Raw genomic sequence first — 23,474 nt, 5'->3', positions numbered from 1 at the left:
CCACATCTTCGTTATCCATTCCTCTGTTGATGGACATTTAGGTTTGACAGCCTTCTTCCATCTTCCTGTATGGAAGAAGTGTGAGAATTGGAAAGAAAGCGATAACATGATCTCTGTTTGCAGGTAATGTAATAGAATAAAAGGAAACCCTAAGATAATCATTCTAAAAATAAAACCAAAATTAAGAGAATTGATTAAAGTAGCAGCATAAAAAACTAATAAAGAAAAATCAATAGTTTCATATATCCGAAGAATAACTAGCTAGATGATGTCAAGGGAGTGGAAATCGCACTTGTAGTTGCAAGAGAATATTTTTTTTAAACTTAGGAATAAGCTTAAAATGTTTACTCTTCAAAGATGCAAACGTAGACTGGAACAAATGTAAAGGCATCCCTTGTTTATGGGTAGGGCAACTCTACATCATACTTATGTTAATTCTTCCCAAGTTAATAAAGAAATTTAATGTGATTCCATTAAAAATATTGAGATTTTTCTCTTAAAGTAGACTGTTGAGTCTAAAGTTCTTTTGGGAAATGAGTAAGCAGGAAAAGGAAGGGAAACCCAAAAATAAGAACAATGAGAGGAACTAGCCCTGTAAGATATTAAAACACTGTATAATTTCCCTATAAATAAGAAAAGCATGTTCACTGATACATAACTAGATATACAGAACGGTAGAATAGGCAAAAAATTCAAAATAGAACAATTATATGTGAAAAGTTAAGTGACACCTCAATCACTGGGGAAATATACTGTTTTAAATAAATATTTTTGGCATAACTAGATAGCCTTTTGGGAAAAAGTAAAATTGAATCCATATCTCATCCTGGATATCAGAATGAAATCCAAATTATCCAGATATCTAAATGTAAAAAGTAAAACTGTACAAGAACACAAGGATTCATTTCTTTATAAACTGGGAGTGAGAAAAGCCTTTCCAACTATGATTACAAATCCAGAAGCATCAAAGAAAATACTAAAACACTGACAAACTTGACTACATAAAAATAGAAAGAACTTTTTCAAAGCAAAAAAAAAAAAAAAGAAAAAGGCACTAAACAAATTAAAAACCTAGAAGAAAATATTTTCAATTTATATGAAAAAATTCTATAACAATCACCTAATTGATAAAGAGCTCTTAAAAACTGGGAAGACCATACACAAATATAAACTCCAAATGGCTTAAAGACTCAAATGTAAGACCAGACATTATAAAACTCTTAGAGGAAAACATAGGAAAAACACTTTTTGACATAAACTACAGCAAGATCTTTTTTGACCCACCTCCTAGAGTAATGGAAATAAAAACAAAAATAAACAAATGGGACTTAATTAAACTTAAAAGCTTTTGCACAGCAAAGGAAACCAAAAACAAGACAAAAAGACAACCCTCAGAATGGGAGAAAATATTTGCAAATGAAACAGACAAAGGATTGATCTCCAAAATATACAAACAGCTCATGGAGCTCAATATCAGAAAAACAAACAATCCAGTTAAAAAATGGGCAGAAGTCCTAAATAGACATTTCACCAAGGAAGACATACAGATGGCCAAGAGGCACATGAAAAGATGCTCAACATCACTAATTATTAGAGAAATGCAAATAAAAACTACAATAAGGTATCACCTCACGCCGGTCAGAATGGCCATTATCAAAAAATCTAGAAACAATAAATGCTGGAAAGGGTGTGGTGAAAAGGGAACCCTCCTGCACTGTTGGTGGGAATGTAAATTGATACAGCCACTATGGAAAAAGTATGGAGGTTCCTTAAAAAACTAAAAATAGAACTACCATATGACCCAGCAATTGCACTACTGGGCATATACCCTGAGAAAACCATAATGCAAAAAGAGACATGTACCCCAATGTTCATTGCAGCACTATTTACAATAGCCAGGACAGGGAATCAACCTAAATGTCCATTGACAGATGAATGGATAAAGAAGATGTGGCACATATATACAGTGGAATGTTACTCAGCCATAAACAGGAACAAAATTGAATTATTTGTAGTGAGGTGGATGGACCTAGAGTCTGTCGTACAGAGTGAAGTAAGTCAGAAAGAGAAAAGCAAATACCATATGCTAATGCATATATATGGAATCTAAAAAACAAAAAATGTGGGATGGGGAGGGTGGGAGGGAGGGAGATGCAAGAGGGAAGACATATGGGAACATATGTTTATGTATGACTGATTCACTTTGTTATAAAGCAGAGACTAACACACCATTGTAAAGCAATTATACCCCAATAAAGATGTTAAAAACAAACAAACAAACAAAACCAAAAAATGGCACTGATGAACCTAGTTGCAGGGCAGGAATAAAGAGGTAGACATAGAAAATGGACTTGAGGACATGGGATGGGAGGGCAAGGTGAGAGTAGCATCGACATATATACACTACCGAATGTAAAATAGTTGGCTGGTGGGAAGCAGCAGCATAGCACAGGGAGATCAGCTCAGTGCTTTGCGACGACCTAGAGGGGTGGGATAGGGAGGATGGGAGGGAGGCTCAAGAGGGAGGGGGTATGGGGATATATGTATGCAAATGGCTGATTCACTTTGTTGTGCAATAGAAACTAGCACAATATTGTGAAGCAATTATACTCCAATAAAGATCTATTAAAAAAAAAAGAAACTGGGAAGAGGAAGACTAAATACCATTGGGGAAAGATGTGAACAGTTTAAAGAAAAAACTGACATTCTTCAACTTACGAAAAAAGGCTTCATTCATAACAAGAGAAAGGTATATTAAAATTACTGAGAGATACCATTTTTCACCTATTCAGATTGCCCAAAATACAAAAACTTGAAGAAATACTGTGATGGCAAATAATAAGGAAACAGGCACCCTCAGGCATTGCTAGTTGGAGTACAAAATGGTACAACTTCTATGGAAAGGAATTTAACAATATCTAACTACATTGCCTTTGCATTTATCACTTGACTCAGCAATTCCACTGAAGATACACTTCCCCAAATATGAAATACTTATCATTACTTGTGATGGGGTTCAGGGCAGGCCACCCCAAAATACGCTACTTTGGCATATTGATTGCTTTGAGTTCAAGTTACTTGAGAAACAGCCAGTGCAAGATGGACTCCCTGACCCTGCCCTCTTTCTGCCTGAAAGCAGGAAATAAATTTCCCATCTGAAAGGCAACCTCTGAGCACCAAGACTTAGGGACATTTTTACCTCCAGGGATAGAAAATTCAGGGTGGAAAAGGCTATGTAAACTAATTCTGCTTAGTTTCTTCACTAATTAATACCCAAGCCTAAGTGTCTTTGTCAGTTCTTCACAAATTAATTGTTTCTTTGTCTAAAAAGTATAAAAGCTGCCTGCTTTGGTCATTTCTTTGAGTCTCCTGTTTCTGTGAACTCCCATATGTATGAAATTAAAATTTGTCTCCTGTTAATCTGTGTCATGTCAATTTAATTATTAGACTCTCAGAAGAACCTAGAAAGGTAGAGGAATATTTTTTCTTCCCCAATACTTGTCACAGCAAAAGATTGGAAATAACCCAAACATCTGTCAATAGATGCCTGGTTGAGTAAAATAGAGTATTATGCATCCATTTAAAAAATGAGGAGGATTTCTGTGAACTTACATCAAGCGAGTTGTAAGATATATTGTTAAGTGAAAAATGTAAGGTGTAGAGTATTATATGTGTGTTATGAGTTGAATTGTGTCCTCTAAAGAGATATGCTGAAGTCCTAATGCCCAGTACCTGTGAATGTGACCTTATGTGGAAACAGGGTCTTTACAGATGTAATAAAGTAAAGATAAGGTCATACGGGATTAGGGAGAGCCCTAATCCAATGACAGGTGTCCTCATAAGAAGAGGGAAATTTCGACACAGAGACACAGACACATAGGAGAGAAGGCCATCCAACCATACAGGCAATGACTAGAGTAATGCTTCCACCAGCCAAGGAATACTACAGGGTGCTAGTGACCACAGGTGCTGGGAGAGAGGCACGGAACAGATAACTCACTCTCAGGAGAGGAAGGAACTCAGGAACCAACTGTGCTGCCACCTTGATTTTGGACTTCTGGCCTCCTGAACTGTGAGAGAATACATTTCTATTGTTTTAAACCACCCAGTTTGTGATACTTTGTTATGGCAGCCCTAGCAAAATAATACAATATGCTACATGTTTTTGTAAGAGAAAAGGAAAAATAAGAACACACATATATATATACTCATTTTTGCAAAAAGAAATGTAAAAGAGCAAGCCAGAAATTAATAAAAAATGGTCACATATAGAGGATCAGTTGACAAGGCCATGGAGAGGGTGTGTTTGGGGGCAAGATTTCCTTAAATATGTCATATCATTTTGACTTTACATACATTACATATGTTTTACATAGTTTTTAAAAAGGATACCATAAAGAAAAAAAATAGAGGAAACACTAAAAGTGAAGACAAAAACAATCAAAAGAATCTGACTACCTAAAAATAGATTGTATTACCACCCAGAAAAGAGAAATTTCAGTAAACTCTTGAACACAACACTCTGACTGAATATCCTGTGCGGGACATATTCTAAGGGCAAAAAGAACTACAAAATGATCTTAAACTTCTTTCAGTAGGTTTACTGTTAGTGGTAATTTCAGAATTGTAATTTGAAACTACATAATTGTTGCAAGAAAAAGCAAATAAGTAAATATGTTGATATTCTAAGGAACCAAGATTTTTAGTGTTTAAGAGAAAAGAAATACAAATATAAAAGAAATTAAGGAATGACAAACCTCTGATGTAATGTTAGAATTGGTACAAAATGTAAGAAATGAAACTATACAATGAGAATATATTCTGTAGCTCTGGCCACTGAAAGGGCCCCAAAGTGAGGGCCCAGGCAGCTGCCTAATCTTCATGTTGCAAAGGCCTGCTCTGGTTTTCTGTTTATGAGATTCTTAATCATTTTTTGGAATTTTTCATCCTAATAAAACAGTAAAAATCTTAAAGTGGCCATCTTGCGTGTTGTTACTATTAATATATTCCCTTATAGTATCCAATCCAGTGTTGTCCCTGGCAGAGACCACTCAATTCAAGTAATTGGTTGACTGTTTTCCCTTGAGGCTACCAGATTATTCTAGACTAACAGTTACAGGAACTCAGACAGTGCTGTGACAACACACCTCATTTTGGGTGAAAGGTAAGTACATAAATTAAAGAGGTCTTACCTTCTCAATACCCGGAAGCTTCCCTCTTCCTTCTAGTGCATGGGGAAAGGAGAGCAGCCCATCTTTTGTCTCCAAATCTACCAACCACCTTGTGCTGCAACCCTCCAGTAAGGAAGAGCAGGTGCCCCTCTCAGACATCAAACTTTCCATCTGTGACCTAGACTCCAAGGTACAGATGCCCTCCACTAGTCCCCAGCTTGAAACATACACACACACACACACACCGCATGTATCTTCTTTGATCACACATCTTCAAGCTACCACCTCATTTCACTGATCACCTGCATCACAGAATCATCAAAATAGTTGTCTAAAGACATTATTTCCACCCCTCACCTTCATCATCTCCTCAGCTGTCTCAGCCAGGCTCACCACCCCACTGACAGTGCTCTTGTCAGGGTGGCCAGTGGCCTCCTCATTGTCAAATCCAACCATCAGCTGTCTGTTTTCATGTCACTCAACCTTTGGGCAGCAGACCACACAGTTGATCATCCTTGAAACACTTTCTTCCATAGGATTCCGGCTTTCCTCCCTTCTCACAGACCTCTCCTGTCAACTCCTCCTGTCTGTGTCATCTGTGTTGGAGGGCTCTAGGCCTCAGTTCCCAGACTTCAATTTATACTCTCCCTGAGTAATCTCATTCACTTTTTAAGATGTTTTCTACTTGGAGATGAAGACCAAATTCATATATTTAACTCTAGTCTCTTTCCTGGGCTCCATCTGCCTGTTTTAACATCTCTACCAGGATGGTCTCTGGAGTTAGACCAGTTAGGCTTATATCCCAGTTCCTACTTGTATATGGTCTTGTGTTACTTAACATTATCCGTGAAATGAAAATGATAATAGTACCTACTTCACTAGATTGTTTAGAACAGTACTGGCACAAAGTAAGTGCTCGATAAACACCCTGTTTGTTTACTTGTTTGAATTCCCTGATAGAAGTTTGGAGAGAAGGAACTTCGTGTGTGTGTCTAATTCAACAGTTAATTCTCAAGGTCTGGCATATAGTAGCAGCTGGATATTGATTGAATTAATGAATCGATGAATGGATGAATACGTTCCTTTAAAGGAGGAAAACGCAATGCATCCACAAATCAGCTGAATTGCCACTGGTTGCCAATGCCTTGACTGCAGGAGTCATCTCTGGCTTTTCGCCACCTTCCCAACACTGTATCTTTGGAGTCTCTCTTCTAAATGGCCAAGTCCTAGGAGTGTGACATCCCTGCGTCTGATATCTGATAGTGTAGGGCATGCTGTGTTTTGTTTGAAAATGTGAAATATATTGTTCAGGCTCATCAATAATGTTTTTTAATTTAGACTCAGTTTCACCAGAACTTAGTAGAAACCTAGAAAGAAGTTCTATTATGTAAAGTATCTCTCTCTATGGATATATAGATATCTATGTATATCATATATCTATATATAACACGAATAAATTTAAGTAGGACAGTGAAAAACAATGAATTTTCCCGGTGGTTAGGGGACAGGGGCCGGGGAGAAAGACTTTTTGCCAAATAAAGAGTAGATAACGTGCACTGTAATAAAACTGCGCCGCAGAGCACAGCGAAGCCGAGCCCGCCACCCGTCCGCGCTCCAGCCCGCGCTCGGGCCCCGCCCTGATCCCGACCCCGCCCCGCCTTGCACCGCGGCCCACCTCCGCCCCGCACTCCCGCCCCGCCCTGCGCTCCGGCCCCGCCCCACATCTCGGCAGCGTTCTCCCTGCCGGGGGAGCCCTGCCGCCGCGGCAGAGCCAGAATCTCCCCACGCCCGAACCCCTCCACCCGAGGCCTGGGGGGCCGCAGCGCACCGAGCGGCTCGGCGCGGAAAGATGGCCGCCCTGACGACGGTCGTGGTGGCGGCGGCGGCCACAGCTGTAGCGGGGGCTGTGGCCGGGGCGGGCGCGGCCACCGGGACCCGCGTGGGAGCAACGCCTGTGCCGCAACAGGTAAATGGAGGAGGCAGACGTGGGCTGGGAGGCTGCAGGCGCCAGAGGCTGGACGGGGCCCCAGGCTGAACAGGTGTGCTCTGCAGCGCGGCCCCGGGAGGCGGGAGGCGCGGTGTTAGCCTCCCTTTGCTCGGGGCCTGGCGCACGCTAGCGTTTCGCTTTGTTCGCTTGTGCGTTTAACTGCTTTTACGGAGCCGCCTCTCTTGAGGTTTTGGAGTGGAGGAAGATCTGGGTGGAAACGCTGGCTCTGCCTCTTCCTAGCGTGTGATAGGAACATATTTAACCTCTCGGTGACTCAGTTTCTAATCTAAACGTTGGGACTGATAATATGCAGCTTCTCGAGCCGTGCACATTGTCTGGGAAGCCCCTGGTACAGTGCTTGGTTGGAGAGAGATTCGGTGCCCAGTGACTGGTGGCTGCTGTATTATTGTATCAGCGCTGGGAACACAAGGAGGAGTCAAACATGGGATGGTCTGAGGCTGATGTGTTTCCAGAGATCTTCTCAGGACCCGTTTCTCTGCAGTGAGGACCAGAGGATCCCCCAAGGAGAATTGTTGGATCCAGTTGCTCAGGTCAAAGAGCACCTCTCCTTCTCTCACAGCCCACACCCCAGAGCATGGGCAGTTCCTGTCTGTTATACCTTCGGAATAAGTCCAGAATCCCACTCTTCTCACCACCTCACATGGTGGTCCACACCATCATTTCTCCCCCAGCAGAAATACTTTCCTAGTTGGTTTCTATTCTTCCACTCTTGCCTTCCTCAAGTTTTATCAACAGTCAGGTGATTGAGTCCAGTAATGACACTTGTCTGCTCAGATCCCTCAGAGTAAAAACAAACGTTTTTACCGTGGTCCACAGGGCCTCTGAGCTGCCCCTACCACCTCCCTGTCACCTCATCCCCAGTCCCCTGCTCTGAGTCGGCTGCAGCCATACTGGCTTCCTGGTGGTCCTTCAGACAGGTGGAGCACACTCCTCTCTCAGGATTTTTGCAGTTGCTGTTCCCTCTGCTTGGAATCTCTTTCCTCATGGTCTCATGGCCAGCACCATCACCGCCTTCAGATATCTTTGTTCAAATGCCATCAGCTCAGTGATTCTTTCCTTGACCTCCCCTTACTGAGTCCCCCTACCCAGCACACCCTGTTGTCTTTTCTGGTTTTGTTTTTCTCCATAGCACTTATTACCATATAATATATTACATATTTTATGCTTACTCTTAAATTTTTCTCCACCCTGCCTGGGAATGTAAACCCTGCCCTCTATGAGGGAAGAAACTTTTGGAAGTTTATTCACTATTGTATTCCCAGTACCAAAAGCTGTGCCTCTTTAGTCCAGGAACATAGTAGATGCTCATTAAATATTTGTGGATTAGTCCAAACCTGAAAGAAGGCTGTTATGAGCTGAGGACAGCTTCTATCATTTTCTTCCTCTAAGGAAATACAGTGTCTTTACCTGTTTCAAGAAATTCAAGAAATTCCACCTCAGACAAATTTTCTCACATCCTCTGTATTTCTTTTTATTATTCTAACTCTGGCCCAGATGTCTCAGGAATAAAATATAAAATACAGAAAAATACATAATAGATATATAATTTTTTCAGATATATTTAAAATACTTCTAAAATCTTTTTTAAAATGTATGGCCCTAGTGTTTTAGTCCTCTTGGTGGCTCTCTCTGGCTTACTTTAGTTGAAAATGATTTGTTCTCCAAATTCTTATAACCATTTTAACCTCCTGGTTTGCATTTCTCACAAGTTGGCTAATACTGTTATTGATGCACACTCTTGCCGACTACAGTGATTCTCAGAGGTTTGCCTTCCTTCGTGTTGGACCAGAATCACCTGTGGAGCTGTTTCAACTGTGACATCGGTTTCTCACATTCAGCAATGTCTGGAGACAGTTTTGGTTGTCACAGCTGCAGGGGGACTGTGGGGTGTTTGTGTGTGCTCCTAGCATCTAGTGGGTACAGGCCAAAGGACAGCTCCCCCAAAACAAAAAATTACCTGGTCAAAAATATCAGTAGTGCTGAGGTTGAGACACCCTGCTTTATACCCTCTCACCAGTTTAGGGAAGGCAGAGCCTCATGACTGACAGTCACAGCGGTAGTGAGGTAGAATTTCTCAAGGGTGTTTGGGTTTAAAAAAAAAAAACAATTAGAATCTCTACTGTACCATACTGTGCTTTTTGAGGAGTTTAACTATGTGTTATCCCTCTGTGTATTCCCCCCAACATACCACATACACATACACACAGACACACACACATACACACTATACACTCAAATTCTACATCCTAGCACTGAACTTGGATATTTGTCATAGGATTTCATGAATGAGTATTCCTATTGACTCTAACGGTGAAACCAACTAATGTTTTCCTGAGAAGAGATAATTTTCCTCATGATATTAGAGATGTCTGCCAAAATATCTAAAGTTCCTATAGTAGCCTGCTAGGGCTTCCATAACAAAATGCCACAGACTGAATGGCTTAAATGACAGAAGTTTACTTTTTTACCATTTTGCAAGCTGGGAAGTCCAAGATCAAGGTGCTGTCAGGGTTAGTTTCTGGCTTGTAGACAGTCACCATCGTGCTGTGTCCTCACATGTGCATATGCAGAGAGAGAGAGTTTTCTGGTGTCTCTTCCTCTTTTTTTTTTTTTTTTTTTTGTGGTACGCGGGCCCCTCACTGTTGTGGCCTCTCCCCCCCCCCCCCCCCCCCCGTGTGGAGCACAGGCTTCGGACGCGCAGGCTCAGCGGCCATGGCTCACAGGCCCAGTCACTCCGCGGCATGTGGGATCCTCCCGGACTGGGGCACGAACCTGCGTCTCCTGCATCGGCAGGCAGACTCTCAACCACTACGCCACCAGGGAAGCCCTCTTCCTGTTTTTATAAGGACACCAGTCCTAATGGATTAGGACTCTATCCTTATGATCCCATTTAACCTTAATTACTTCCTCCAAATCTAGGGCTTCAACCGTGAATTTGGGGGGTGATAATTCAGTCCGTAACTGTTTCCTTAAATTATTTTGGAAAAATTATCTTCGAAGTTTTAGAACTATTTTATATTGTGTTTTATTTTACAACCTCCATAGAGTGTGGAATCCCATAAATTTCTCATTCATTTTGGAAAGAAATAATGTACCCTATCTATGTACTTTAATACTTGTATATTATTTGTTCATAATTCTCCTCAGCCATTGCCTTTCAAGGCCGAAGACCATGAATCTCTTGATTGTCCTCTCAGATGCCCTTTCCCTCTTGATCTTTCCAGCAGCTGAATTATAACTTTTTTGAAGTATCTCTAGCAGTATCACCTAGTGTACATTCTGGTTTTGTACCAAGATAGAACTGTGTCTTCTGTTTGATTTGTTTCTAATGACCTTCCTGTGATGACTTGTATTTTATGGCATTTGGCTGCCTGGAGTGGTCCTTCAGTAATAAGCACATTACTTTTCTGACTTTAAATTATTACTCAAAATGGATTTCCTCTAGAAGATCACACACATGAATAGGGCTGTGTGTGTGTGGTTAGAGTGCAGAATCCCCCTCCCCCCTCAAGGATAGTCACATCCTAATCCCCAGCACCTGTGAATATGTGACCTTACATGATTAAAGGAACTTTGCAGATATGATTAAATTGAGGATCTTTAGATGGGGAGTTTAACTGGGTGGGCCGATATATTCACAAAGGTCCTTGTAAGAGGGAAGCAGGAGGATCAGAACCAGTAGGAGAGGTAACAGTGGAAGCAAGAGGGTGAAGTTATGTGAGGAAGGGGCCATGAGCCAAGGAATAAAAGTGGCCTCTAAAAGCTGAAAAAAAGGTAAGGAAGTAATAGATTCTCCTCTGAATCTCCAGGAAGAACACAGTCCTGCCAACACCTTAATTTTAGACTTGACCTCCAGAATTGTAAGAGAATAAATTTGTGTTGTTAAGTTTGTGGTAAACAAATCTTTGGTAAATTTGTTATAGTAGTGATAGGAAATGAATGCAACCAGAGAAGGCCTAAGAAGGCCTGAGCTCTCACCTTTGGCTGGTCTTGAAACTCTGTGCAACAGGAAGTGAAGGCTAAAGTAGAGTTTTAGACTGCTTGCCCGAGTACTGATGGCATGCTCCAGCATGTACTTAGACCACCTCAGCAAAGACTGGGGACTTAATTTGTTCAAGACATCTAAGAAAATCTTTGACCAACCAATTGTTGACGGACAACTAAGCTAACAAAACAGGGATTTCAGTGCCACACAAACAAAGAATACAGACTTTACCGAATTGGTTCAGAAAAATGACTAAACAAACAGTGACAACAACAAACCTTGGAGAGAGGAAAGAATCTCATTTTCAGAGTTGCCACATTATATTATTTAAAGTGTTGAGTATTTGACAGACAAATTATGAGATGTGCAAAGAAACAAGAAAGTATGGTCCACACACAGAAGAATTAAAAAAAAATAGAACAGTAAAAAGAAACTGTCCCTTAAGATGACCAAATGTTGGACATAATAGACAAAGACTTTAAATCATCTACTTTAAATATGTTCAAAAATCTAAAGGAAACCATTTCTAAAGAAATAAAACAAACTATGAGAATGGTGTCTCACCAAATAGAAAATATCTATAAAGAGAAAAATTATAATAAAAGAATCAAATAGAAATTTTGGAGTTAAAAAATACAAGAACTCAATTCACTAGAGGGGCTCAACACTAGATTTGAGATGGCAGAAGATAGGTCAGTTCAGATTATCCAGACTGAGGAACAGAAAGAAAAAAAGAATGAAGAAAAATGAACAGAGCCTTAGAGACCTGTGAGATACCATCAAGTGTCACAGCTAATGAGAGTCCCAGAAGGAGAGGAAAGAGAAAACGGGGGAAAAGAATATTTGAAGAAATGATGGGTGAAATATGAATCTGCACATTGTTGGAACTCAGTGAACTCCAAGTAGAATAAACTCAAAGAGATCCATACCTAGACATGTCATAATCAAACTGTAGAAAAGACAAAGACAAAAAGAAAATCTTGAAAGCACCAACAGAGAAGCAACTCAACACATACAAGCGATCCTCAGTAAAAACTGGTTTCTCAACAGAAACCTTGGACTCCAAAGGCATGGAGTGATAGACATAGTCAAAATGCTGAAAGAAAAGGACTCTCAACCAAGAATTCTGTGTCCAGAAAAGTAATTGTCTAAAAATGAAGGAGACTACATCAAACTAAAAAGATTCTGCACAGCAAAGGGAACATCAACAAAATGAAAAGCCAACCTACTGACGAGAGAAAACATTTGCAAGTCATATGAGGAGTTAATATCCAAAGTATATACTTGTACAACTCAATAGCAAAAAAAAAAAAAAAATCAGATTGGAAAATGGGCAAAGGAACTGAATAGGCATTTTCCTCAAGAAGACATACAGATGACCAACAGGTACATGAAAAGATGCTCAGCATCATTAATCATCAGGGAAATGCAAATCAAAACTGCACATTTTAGAATAGCTGTTATCAAAGGCACAAGAAATAACAAGTATTGGTGAGGATGTGGAGAAAAGTGAACCCTTGTGCACTGTTGGTAGGGATATAAATTGGTTTAGCCTCTCTGGAAAACAGTATGGGGGTTCCTCAAATAATTAAAAATAGAACTACGATATGATCCAGCAATTCCGATTCTGGGTATTTATCTGAAGGAAATGAAAACACTAACTTGAAAAGATACATGCACCCCAGTGTTCACTGTAGCATTATTTACAATAGCCAAGAAATGGAAGCAACCTATGACCACTAATGATGAATGGATAAAGAAAATATGATACACACACACACCACTGGAATACTATTCAACCATAAAAAGAAGGAAATCTTGCCATTTACAAAAATGTGGATGGACCTTGAGGACATTATGTCAAGTGAAATAAGTCAGACAGAGAAAGACAAATACCATATGATCTCACTTAAATGTGGAATCTAAAAAAAAAAAATTAAACTCATAGGTACAAAGAACAGGTTGGTGGTTGTCAGAGGCAGGGGATAGGGGCTGGGCAAAATGGATAAAGGTAGTCAAAAGGTACAAACTTAGTTATAAAATAAATAAGTCCTGGGGATGTAATGTACATCATGGTGACTAGTTAACAGTAGTTGTTAAGAGAGTAGATATAAAAAGTTCTCATCACAAGAAAAACAATTTGTAACTCTGGTAATGGATGCTAACTAGACTTGTGGTGAGCATTTTGCAATATATACAAATATTGAATCATATTGTACATCTGAAACTAATATAATGTTATATGTCAATTATATCTCAATTTAAATATCAAAGGAGATTGGAATTCAAAGGGAGCTTGGAGTTTATCCAATAAAATATTTTCATAAAAATAACTTTAAAAATAAAGTTGAGACTTAAAGATATTAAATAATTTGCCTCGATTTCTGTTATTAGATATACATCTCAATAGGGGCTCTGTTTCCAGCATAGTGTTTCTGCCAATGAAACATGCTAACTCAAGCTCTAAGTGAGTTGATTTGTTAAAAATATAGATAGTTTTATCCCTTACAGCCTAGTAAAACCCAAAGACTTTATTGTTTGCCAAGTTATTTTTCATAAAAAACATATAAAATGGAAACCTAGGTTACAAAATTTGCTGCCACTAATTATAAGGACATCTTCACTCTATTGTCCCCAAAATATAATGGCAGTAAAATATAATGGATAATGGTAGACTATGGAAAATTGAAAACATATGCACAGGTCCTCTATTGGCTCCCATGTAAATTCTCCTAGAAGTCCGCATCCCTGGAATTCACATAACTAGAACAAGTAAGTGCACTTGACCCTTAAACAGCACGAGGGTTAGAGGCACCAACCCCTGCATAGTCAGAAATCTGTGTATAGCTTTTGACGCCTCAAAAACCTAACTACTAATAGCCTACTGTTGATCTTTTGGTCAGTTAACACATATTTTGTTATACTGTATTGTATACAGTCATATAATTTGACTGTATTATATACAGTCATATAATGACTGTATATAGTTATTATACTGTTGTTACAGTATACATACTGTTGTATACTGTTGTATATACATTGTTACAATTAAATAGGCTAGAAAAAGTAAAATGTTACTAAGAGAATCATAAGGAGGCAAAAACACATGAACAGTACTGTACTGTACTTATCGATACTGTAAGTTTACATGATTTGTTTATAAGATGAATTGCCAGTCAGTATCTACATCAGTATTGTCTTATACAAAACACTATAGATGTTGTATGTATTACTAACACTAGACATCAAAAATGAAAACACAATGTGAAGAAGAAATTCATATTTATTTACAAATATAATGGTCCATGCACTGATAATGAAGAGCAGCAATATGATTGCTTTATGGTAGCCTAATATAGTCGATACGTTTGCTTCACAATAGCCTAGCCTATACACCAGTGAATGAATCATTATAAAATTTTTATGGCATACAATATTATCATCATATTCATAATGTAACATTGGGAACATTGTTCCATTTTTTTCAAAAACCACTTACCTGTGATGTTAGGCTGCTAGGCACTTTCTCCAATTAAGAGAGAGAAAAGCATACTGTACGGTAATGTAATTCTTTGAAAGCAAAGTTATAAAACAGTAAGAAAACTAACGCATTATTAATTTTATATGACTGTCACTCACCTTATGCCTATGTCAGGATAGACTAGTATCTACATATATTTCATGCATTCATGACATACCTTTTTCTTAATTTTTTTGATATTTCTAGGCTGTGTGATTCGTCTGTTTTTTTCAAATTGTCACAAATTTCCAAAATTTTTTCCAGTATATTTATTGGAAAAAATCTGTGTATAAGTGCACCTGCTTCAAATCTGTATTTTTCAAGGGTCAACTGTATAGTACTTCTCAGAATTGGAGCATATTTTCCTCAGCTAAACATAATTTCCCCATATGATCAAGATTATATTATACTTGTAAGCTAATGAACAAATTTTTAAAAATTGTATTCTCTACACACATTTCTCAAGTACAATGTAAAAATCTTTAGTGAAAAAAATGGAGAAATTTAGACAATCCCAGATTTTAAAAAACTGAGAGGATTCATTGCCAGCATATCTGCCCTACAAGGAATACTAAAGGAAGTCCTTCGAGCAAAAGTAAAAAGATACTAGGTAATAATTCAAATCCAAGTGAAGAATAATATCGATAAAGAGTACTGGTAAAGGTAAATATAGAGGTAAATATAAAAGTCAGTATAATGTAAAGGTATATAATAATAAAGGTAATGTATGATAATATTATTATAATAAAGGTACATATAAATATATTTGTAATATATAATAATAAAGACAAATGTAGAGGTAAATATAAATGTCAGGGTTTTTTTTGTTGATAACAAATTTCTTTCATAAAATAGAGAAGGGAACACTTCTCAACTCATTCTATAAGGCCATTGTTACCTTGATACCAAAATTAGACATCACAAGAAAGAAAATAACAAATCAGTATCTCTTATGCATACAAATGCAAAGATTCTCAACAAAACCCTATCAAGCCAAACCTAACAACATAGGGGAGGATTTTACACCATGATTAGTTGGGATTTATTCCAGGTATATGAAAATCAATCAACATAATAGAACATACTAATAGAATAAAGGACAAAAACCATATAATCATCTCAATAGATGCAGAAACAGCAACTGAAAAAATCCAGCACTCTTTCATGATAAAAATATTCGACAAGTTAGCAATAGAAGGAAACTCCTCTGCCTGTTAAAGGCATCTATGAAACACCAACCTCTAACATAATACTTAATGACAAAAGATTGAAGACTTCCCATAAGATCAGGAATAAGACAAGAATATCCACTCTCACCACTTTATTCACTGGAGATTCTAGGCAGGCAACTAGGCAAGAAAAACAAAAAGCATTCAGATTGGAAAAGAAGAAATAAAACTATCCTTATTTGCAGATGACATGATCTTGTATATAAAAAGTCCTAACTAATCCTCCAAAAAAACTATTAGAGCTAATAAACAAGTTCAGCTGTTTGCAGGAACTTGCAGGAAACAAGAGCAATGTACAAAAAATCAGTTGTACTTCTATACAGTAGTAATGGACCATTCAAAAATGAAATTAAGAAAATAGTGCCATTTTGGAGTATTACTCAGCAATAAAAAAGAATGAAATATTGCCATTTGCAGCAACACAGATGGACCTAGAGATTATCATACTGAGTGAAGTAAGTCAGACAGAGAAAGACAAATAGTATATGATATCGCTTATATGCGGAATCTAAAAAATAATACAGATCAAGTTTTACAAGACAGAAACAGACTCACAGAAAAAACAAAAACAACAAAAAAAGTATGGTTACCAAAGGGGAAAGAGGGGGAGCAGGGATAAATTAGGAGTATGGGGTTAATGGATACATACCACTATATATAAAATAGATAAAGAACAGAGATTTACTATATAGCACAGGGAACTATATTCAATATCTTGTAATAACCTATAATTGAAAAGAATCTGAAAAAAATGTAAGAATCATTTTGCTGTACATCTAAACTAACACAATACTGTAAATCAACTATACTTCAATTAAAAAATTTAATATTCCATAGTATAACGAAGAATAAAATACATAGGAATGAATTTAGCAAAAGAAGTGCAACACGTTTAAGTTTTTGAAACATATGTTTCGAAAACTCAGAAACATCATTGAGAGAAATTAAAGAAAACCTACCTAAACGAACATTTTGTGTTCATGAATATGAAGACTTAATATTCGTGAGATGGCAGTACTCCCTAAATTGATTTACAGATTCAATGCAATCCCTATCGGAATCTCAACTGTCTTTTTTTGTTTTTTTTTTTTGCAGAAACTGTCAATCTGATCCTAAAATTCATATGGTAATTTCAAGGGACCCAAAATAGTCAAAACAATCTTGAAAAAGAACAAAGTTGGAGAACTCCCACTTCTTAATTTCAGAATTTACTGTGAAGCTACAGTAATCAAACAGTATGGTACTGGCACAAGGATAGACATACCAGTGAGAGTTAAGAGTAAACCCTTACATTTGTGGGCAATTGATTTTCAACAAGGGTGCTAATATAGTTCAATAAGGAAAGAATAGTCTTTTCAACAGATGGTGTATTCACATAAAAAAGAGTGAAGTTGGACTTCTCTCACACACCACATATAAAAATTAACTCAAAATGGATTAGAAACCTAAATCTGAGAGATAAAACTGTAAAACTCTTAGAAGAAAACTTAGATGTAAGTCCTCATAATCTTTAATTAGGTAATGGTGTCTTCTATATGACATCTAATGCACAAGCAGCTGAAGATAAAATAAATTGGACCAGCAAAATTTAAAACTCTGTGCTTCAAATGACATTATCAAGAAGGTGAAAAGACAGCTCAGAGAATGGGAGAAAATATTTACAAATCATATTTTGATAAGGACATATCTAAAATATATAAATAACTCTTACAACTCAAAAATAAAAACACAACCCAATTTTAAATATAGGGAAGGAGATAAATAGATACTTCTCCAAAGAAATAGCCAATAAGTACATGGGAAGATGCTCAGTATCATTAGTCATTATGGACTAACGAAAAACCACTGTGAGATACCATTTCACATCTATTAGGATGACTGTAATAAAAAAAGATAGACAATAACAAGTATCGGTGAGGATGTGAAGAAACTGGAACCCCCATTGGTGGCTGGTGGAAATGTAAAATGGTGCAGCCAGTGTGGAAAACAGTTTGGCACTTTTTCGAAACCTTTGTGCTTCAAAAGACATTATCAGGGAAGTGAAAAGGCAACTCAGAATTGGTGAAAATATTTGCAGATCATTTATCTGATAAGGGACTTATAAGAAGGCTCACAGCTTAAAAAAAAAAAACACGAAATTTTAAAATGGGAAAGTAAAAACGAGTTACCTATGATTCAGAAATTCCACTGCTAGGTATATACCCAAGAAAATTGAAAACATATGTTCATACTTAAACTTGTACACAAGTGTTCTTAGTAGCATTATTCATATTGACCAAATAGTGAAAGTAATCCCATTGTCCATTAACTGATGAGTAGATAAACAAAATATGCTAGATCTGTATGGAATATGACTTAGCCATAAAAAGGAATGAAGTACAGATTCATGGTACAACGTGGATGAATCTTAAAAAACATTATACTAGGGACTTCCCTGGTGGCTCAGTGGTTGAGAGTCTGCCTGCCAACGCGGGGGACACGGGTTCAATCCCTGGTCCAGGAAGATCGCACATGCCATGGAGCAGCTAAGCCTGTGCGTTGCAACTACTGAGCCTGCGCTCTAGAGCCTGCGAGCCACAACTACTGAAGCCCACGTGCCTAGAGCCCGTGCTCCGCAACAAGAGAAGCCACCGCGATGAGAAACCCGTGCACCGCAACAAAGAGTAGCCCCTGCTCACCACAACTAGAGAAAGGCCGAGCAGCAACAACAACCCAACGCAGCCAAAAAAAAAAAAAAAATACATTAAATAAATTAAAAAAAAATTTACTAAGTGAAAGAAACCAGACAGAACAGGTTGCGTGTTGTATGATCCTGTTTATATTAATTGTCTAGAATAGGCAAATCCAGAGTTGGAAAATAGATTAATGGCTGCCTAGGGGTATGGGGAGTGACTGCTTAATAAGTACAGGGTTTCTTTTTGGTTATGATGGAAATATTCTGGTACTAGATACTGTTGATAGTTGCACGCCTTTGTGAATATACTAAAAACCACTGAATTGTAAACTTTATGTATACATTTTATGGTATGTGGATTATATCCCAATTTTAGAAGTATTTCCTAAATTCGTTACTTTATTCTTGCTTGCTTCTCAAAATTTAAAGGCTTGTTTCCTTTTTTCTTTTTCTCCCACATCCAGGCTGTCAGCAATTCCTCTTGGTTATACCTCCCAGATATATTTAGTCTTCTTACTTTTAATCTTCACCGTCACCCTGGTAGCCCTGAACACCATCTTTCCTTGTCTGTGTTGCTGTGTCACCTGCCTCATAGATTCTCCTGCTTCCAGTCTTTCCTCACCTCCTCCTCCACCTTCCATCAATTTATTCTCCAAAAAATTAGCCAGAAGGATTTCCTTTAAAAATTAAGTGTATATGGGCTTCCCTGGTGGCGCAGTGGTTGAGAGTCCGCCTGCCGATGCAGGGGACACGGGTTCGTGCCCCGGTCCAGGAGGATCCCACATGCCACGGAGCGGCTAGGCCCGTGAGCCTGCGCGTCCGGAGCCTGTGCTCCGCAACGGGAGAGGCCACAACAGTGAGAGGGCTGTGTACCGCAAAAAAAAAAAAAAAAAAAAAAATTAAGTGTATCGTGGCATTCTCCTACTCTAAACCCTTCAGTAAAATCGAGACTCCCCTAGTGACTTAAAATGCTGGAGTGATGTGCCACTTGCCTACCTCTGTATCCTCATCTCCTACTTTACTCTGCACTTTACTAATCTCGTGTCACAGTTGCCTTTTCTCTGCTTTAACTAGCCAAGGTTTTTCCTGCTCTAGGGCTTTTGCACGTGCTAGTCCCTCTGCCTGGCACACCTTTCCCTATAGTTTTTGGCATGGCTGGCTCCATTCTTCCTTAAACATCATCCCCTCAAATAGAACTTCTGTGGCCATTCTAACTGAAAAAAAATAAAATAAAAAAAAATAGTGCTTTGCCCCATTATTTTCATCTCAACATTTTTTATTTCCTTAATAGCACTTACCATGTTTTTGTTTTTAATTTATTGCTTTTTTACTCTTTTCTTTTTAAGTCTGTTCCCCTCACTAGACTTTAAGTCAAGCGCCATATTATCATGGGCTATCATTGTTTCCCTAGTGTCTAGTGCAGCACCTGTCACATCATAAGTGTTCAATACATATTGGTAAATGACTGATTGAATGAAAGAATTAGATCTTTTTCTGAAAATCCCTGAAGACTTTACATATCTTACTTACTAATTTAGCATTTTAAGATAGATATTCCTTCTTCCACAAAATGTATTTTTAAAAATTAAATAAGATTGGCCCCCAAATTATCCCCTGAGAAACTCCATCATTGATGTTTTTTCTCTGAAAAAAATTCCACCTTCATCTCCTACCATTTTTATTATTGAGGATAAATTTATTTTTGTTTTCTATTCAGAGTGATGGCTGTTTTGGTACTTCAGGTGCAATTCGTCCTTTTCAGCTTCAAAACTGGAAGCAGAAAGTTAGTCGGACTAAGAAAGCAGAATTCATACGTACAGCAGAAAAATTTAAAAATCAGTAAGTATAAAAACATTATCTTCAAATAATATTACTAGCCATTTTATGGTGAACAGCATAAAAATTCTACTCCACCCTATCCAGTCCCACACTAAGTTATGAAATTCTAGTCACTAGTCTTTCAGATGTAAAACAAGAGAAAGGTGAGAAGTGTGAAATAGACAAATGATAATAAGCTATTTAGTATAAAGTTAATTTTAAGTATAGTTATTTAAATTTTATTTATTTATTTTTACCATTTTGAGACAGTGTATATCAACAAAAACAAAAGTTATTTCTTTAGATCACATATATCAAGTAACAGATTACATACATTTTTACTTACCTAGGTGAGCACTCAGTAAATCTTTTTGAGTGAATGAATAATTTTAATGAAACGTCTGTGCTGTACCCTTGAGGTTTTTTTATTGGCCTTTTCATTGGTTTCCCTTCCTTGGTCTCTGCCCTTTCAGATCCATCCTGCACATTATGACTAGAATGATTGAGAAGTTGGCATTTATTTTAAGTTTTAGTGTATATGTATTTTTAAAATAACCAGTGATATTTACTCAGTGTTTAACATTATCAGTAGCACCATATGATATGATGAATATCATGAGTAAAGATAAAAGAATTAGTATTCAGAACACCCAACCCTATCCTATAGTTGGAGGCTTTGTACAAACACTGCTCTGAATTTATACAATATCAGTTTGCTAAGGAACCAAGAGAAAAGGAGTCATTTGTAAGAAATAGTCTCTGGACCAGAATTAGTGGCAGTTGGGTCTGTTTAGAAATTCTACCAATAAAAAGTGTACTGTTCGAATTTTGAAAAGTTAGACCGTACTGTAATCTTGTGAGATTGAATTCTCACTGTATTTGTATAATTCTTATATTTTTAATACTCAGAATTTGATAAAATACAATTTTTTTAAAATTTCCAAAATGCATTACCTTAGATAGAATTGGACTCTAGGTTAAGAATTCTGGTCATGTTTCTCTCTAGATAGGGTAATCCACCAGGCGGTTAATGTCCATATATATAGCAAACCAGTAGATTATGCCAGTATAGATAGATACCTTGTCTATCAGTATGTGTAGGTTTTGTAACTCTGATTAATCTTCCTTCATCTGTTGTAAGGTTTTAGAAAAACTCATTGAAAGAGTATTAGAAAAATCCATTGAAATTGAATCCAACAATTCTCATTGGATGCAAAGGAAAGAACACCATTTGTAATATAATTGTTTTATTTTCAGAATAGGTTATACATTCACATAATTCAAAAATCAGTTCATATCAAAGGGTCTACAGTGGAAGGTCTTTGTTTCAAACACTTCCGTTCCCCTCAGCTAGTAGTTTTAGTTTCTTATGTATCCTTCCAGAGATATTTTATGTACTTATAAGGAAATAAAAAGACATATTCAGATGGTTCCTTTTTTATATAAATGGTAGCATACTGTATACACTGTTCTGCATCTTGTTTTGTTTTTTTAACTTAAGAATATATCCTAGATACCAAGGAGTTATTGATTTTGTCAGGCATGATAATGGCATTATAATTATATATGTCAAGTATCCATAATCTGTAGAAATGCACACTGAAGTATGTTGGGGTGAAACTATATAATGTAGTAGATTTACTTTAGAATACTTAAGCAAAAAAGGAAGAGAAAAGATAAGAAAAGGTAGCTGAACCAAGAAGGAAAAAGGTAAAATTGTTGAGTGAATCAGAGTGATATGAGGTATATATTGTATGAAGCTATCTGAGGGGAGTCAGTTTACCATTCTCTACTTTTGGGTATATCTAACATCTTTGTATAAAACCTTTGTTAAAAAAGAGTGTATCTTGGAGATCTTTTCTTATCAGTACATAGAACACGGTACTACTGCATTGTATTCCACTGTAGGAGTGTACCATCATTTAGTTAACCTGCCCCTTAGTGATAGACATTTAGGTTATAGTAAATCTTATGTTATAACAAATAATGCTGAATTAATTGCAGTTTCCACATAGGTTCACATTATTTTGCACATGTGTGAGTGTATCTTTAGGAACAATTCCTAGAAGTAGAAATGCTGGGTCAAAGGTATATGAATTTGCAAATGTGATGAATATTGCTAAATTGTCCTCCATAGGCAATTTACGATTTCACCAACAATATATGAGAGGACCCATTTCATCACAGTTTTATCATCAGAATATATTATTTAAAGTTGTGATTTTTTTCTCTAGTCTGATAGGTATACAGTGTTACCATGGTATAGTTTTAATATTCATTTCTCATATTATGAGTGAGGTTGAACACCTTTTCACATGTTTGGCAATTTGTCTCCATTATTACATTTTGAATGTCTTTATAGGTTAATATTTCTAATCCAGGAATATCAAAACATACTTACTGTCGTCGCATATCCTGTGTCCATGCCAAACATTTCTATTTGATCATAGTAACTTCCCCCACTCCAACCAGAGACTAGATGGGCTGGAGTCCTCAGTGCAGGACTCCAGTAGCTACCCTCAATCTGTTAGAGTTGACCTGCAGACTGACATCTATTTGACGTCTCTGTTCTACCCCTTCCTTCCTTTCCCAACATACGTGCAAGTTATGACCTCTTCAGCCTTTGGGGCAGCCAGGTAGGGCCTGTGACATTCTCATCTGTTTACCCCAGTATGCCTTATGGATATTAAATTTTTCTCTATGTGTGGCAAGTGAAAAAAATTGGGAAACTCTACCTTAGATAGTTGCCCCTCGGGTTATATGAAATTAAGTCAGTGGCCAGAGATACTCCACCACTCATTAAATTCAGGATTAGTGGAGAAGTCATGTTAATTTCCACCTTGTGGGAGAAAGAAAACAGGCCTTGAGAAAGTAAATTTCTGTGTCCAACTAAAAAAAGTTTCTTGATGGTAATTGTCTTGTTTTACCCCGGGGTTCAAGCTAACATTAAAAGTCCTACCTACCAATAGGTAGATGGACTAAAGCCAAGGAGCAAGGATGAGACGAAGGAAGCTTTGAAGTAAATGTAGACAGTATCCTTTAAACATACGAAAATTCCTAGATTGTTTG

The 23,474-nt window shown here is 37.5% G+C and overlaps 1 protein-coding gene across 7 annotated transcripts in view; it reads left to right on the top strand.

Moving 5' to 3' along the window:
• CCDC112 (coiled-coil domain containing 112) overlaps window positions 1-23,474 on the top strand; it is a 234,437-nt gene that overhangs the window by 197,002 nt on the left and 13,961 nt on the right. For 6 of the 7 annotated variants that reach the window (XM_079918786.1, XM_079918787.1, XM_079918788.1 and 3 more), the window contains one exon: window positions 20,305-20,426. Coding sequence is in view for 1 of the 7 variants with exons in the window: in XM_079918785.1 (XP_079774911.1) it covers window positions 7,021-7,137; window positions 20,305-20,426 (239 nt within the window). In the remaining 6 variants the exon portion in view is untranslated. Of the gene's footprint in view, window positions 1-6,837; window positions 7,138-20,304; window positions 20,427-23,474 lie in introns of those variants that run through there. The other variant, XM_079918785.1, reaches the window with a different exon arrangement.

This window comes from Stenella coeruleoalba, assembly GCF_951394435.1.
Source record: "Stenella coeruleoalba genome assembly, chromosome: 3".
NCBI classification, from domain to species: Eukaryota; Metazoa; Chordata; class Mammalia; order Artiodactyla; family Delphinidae; genus Stenella; species Stenella coeruleoalba.
The sequence above is the reverse complement of the archived record's forward strand: the minus strand, read 5'-3'. Positions and strand labels throughout refer to the sequence as shown.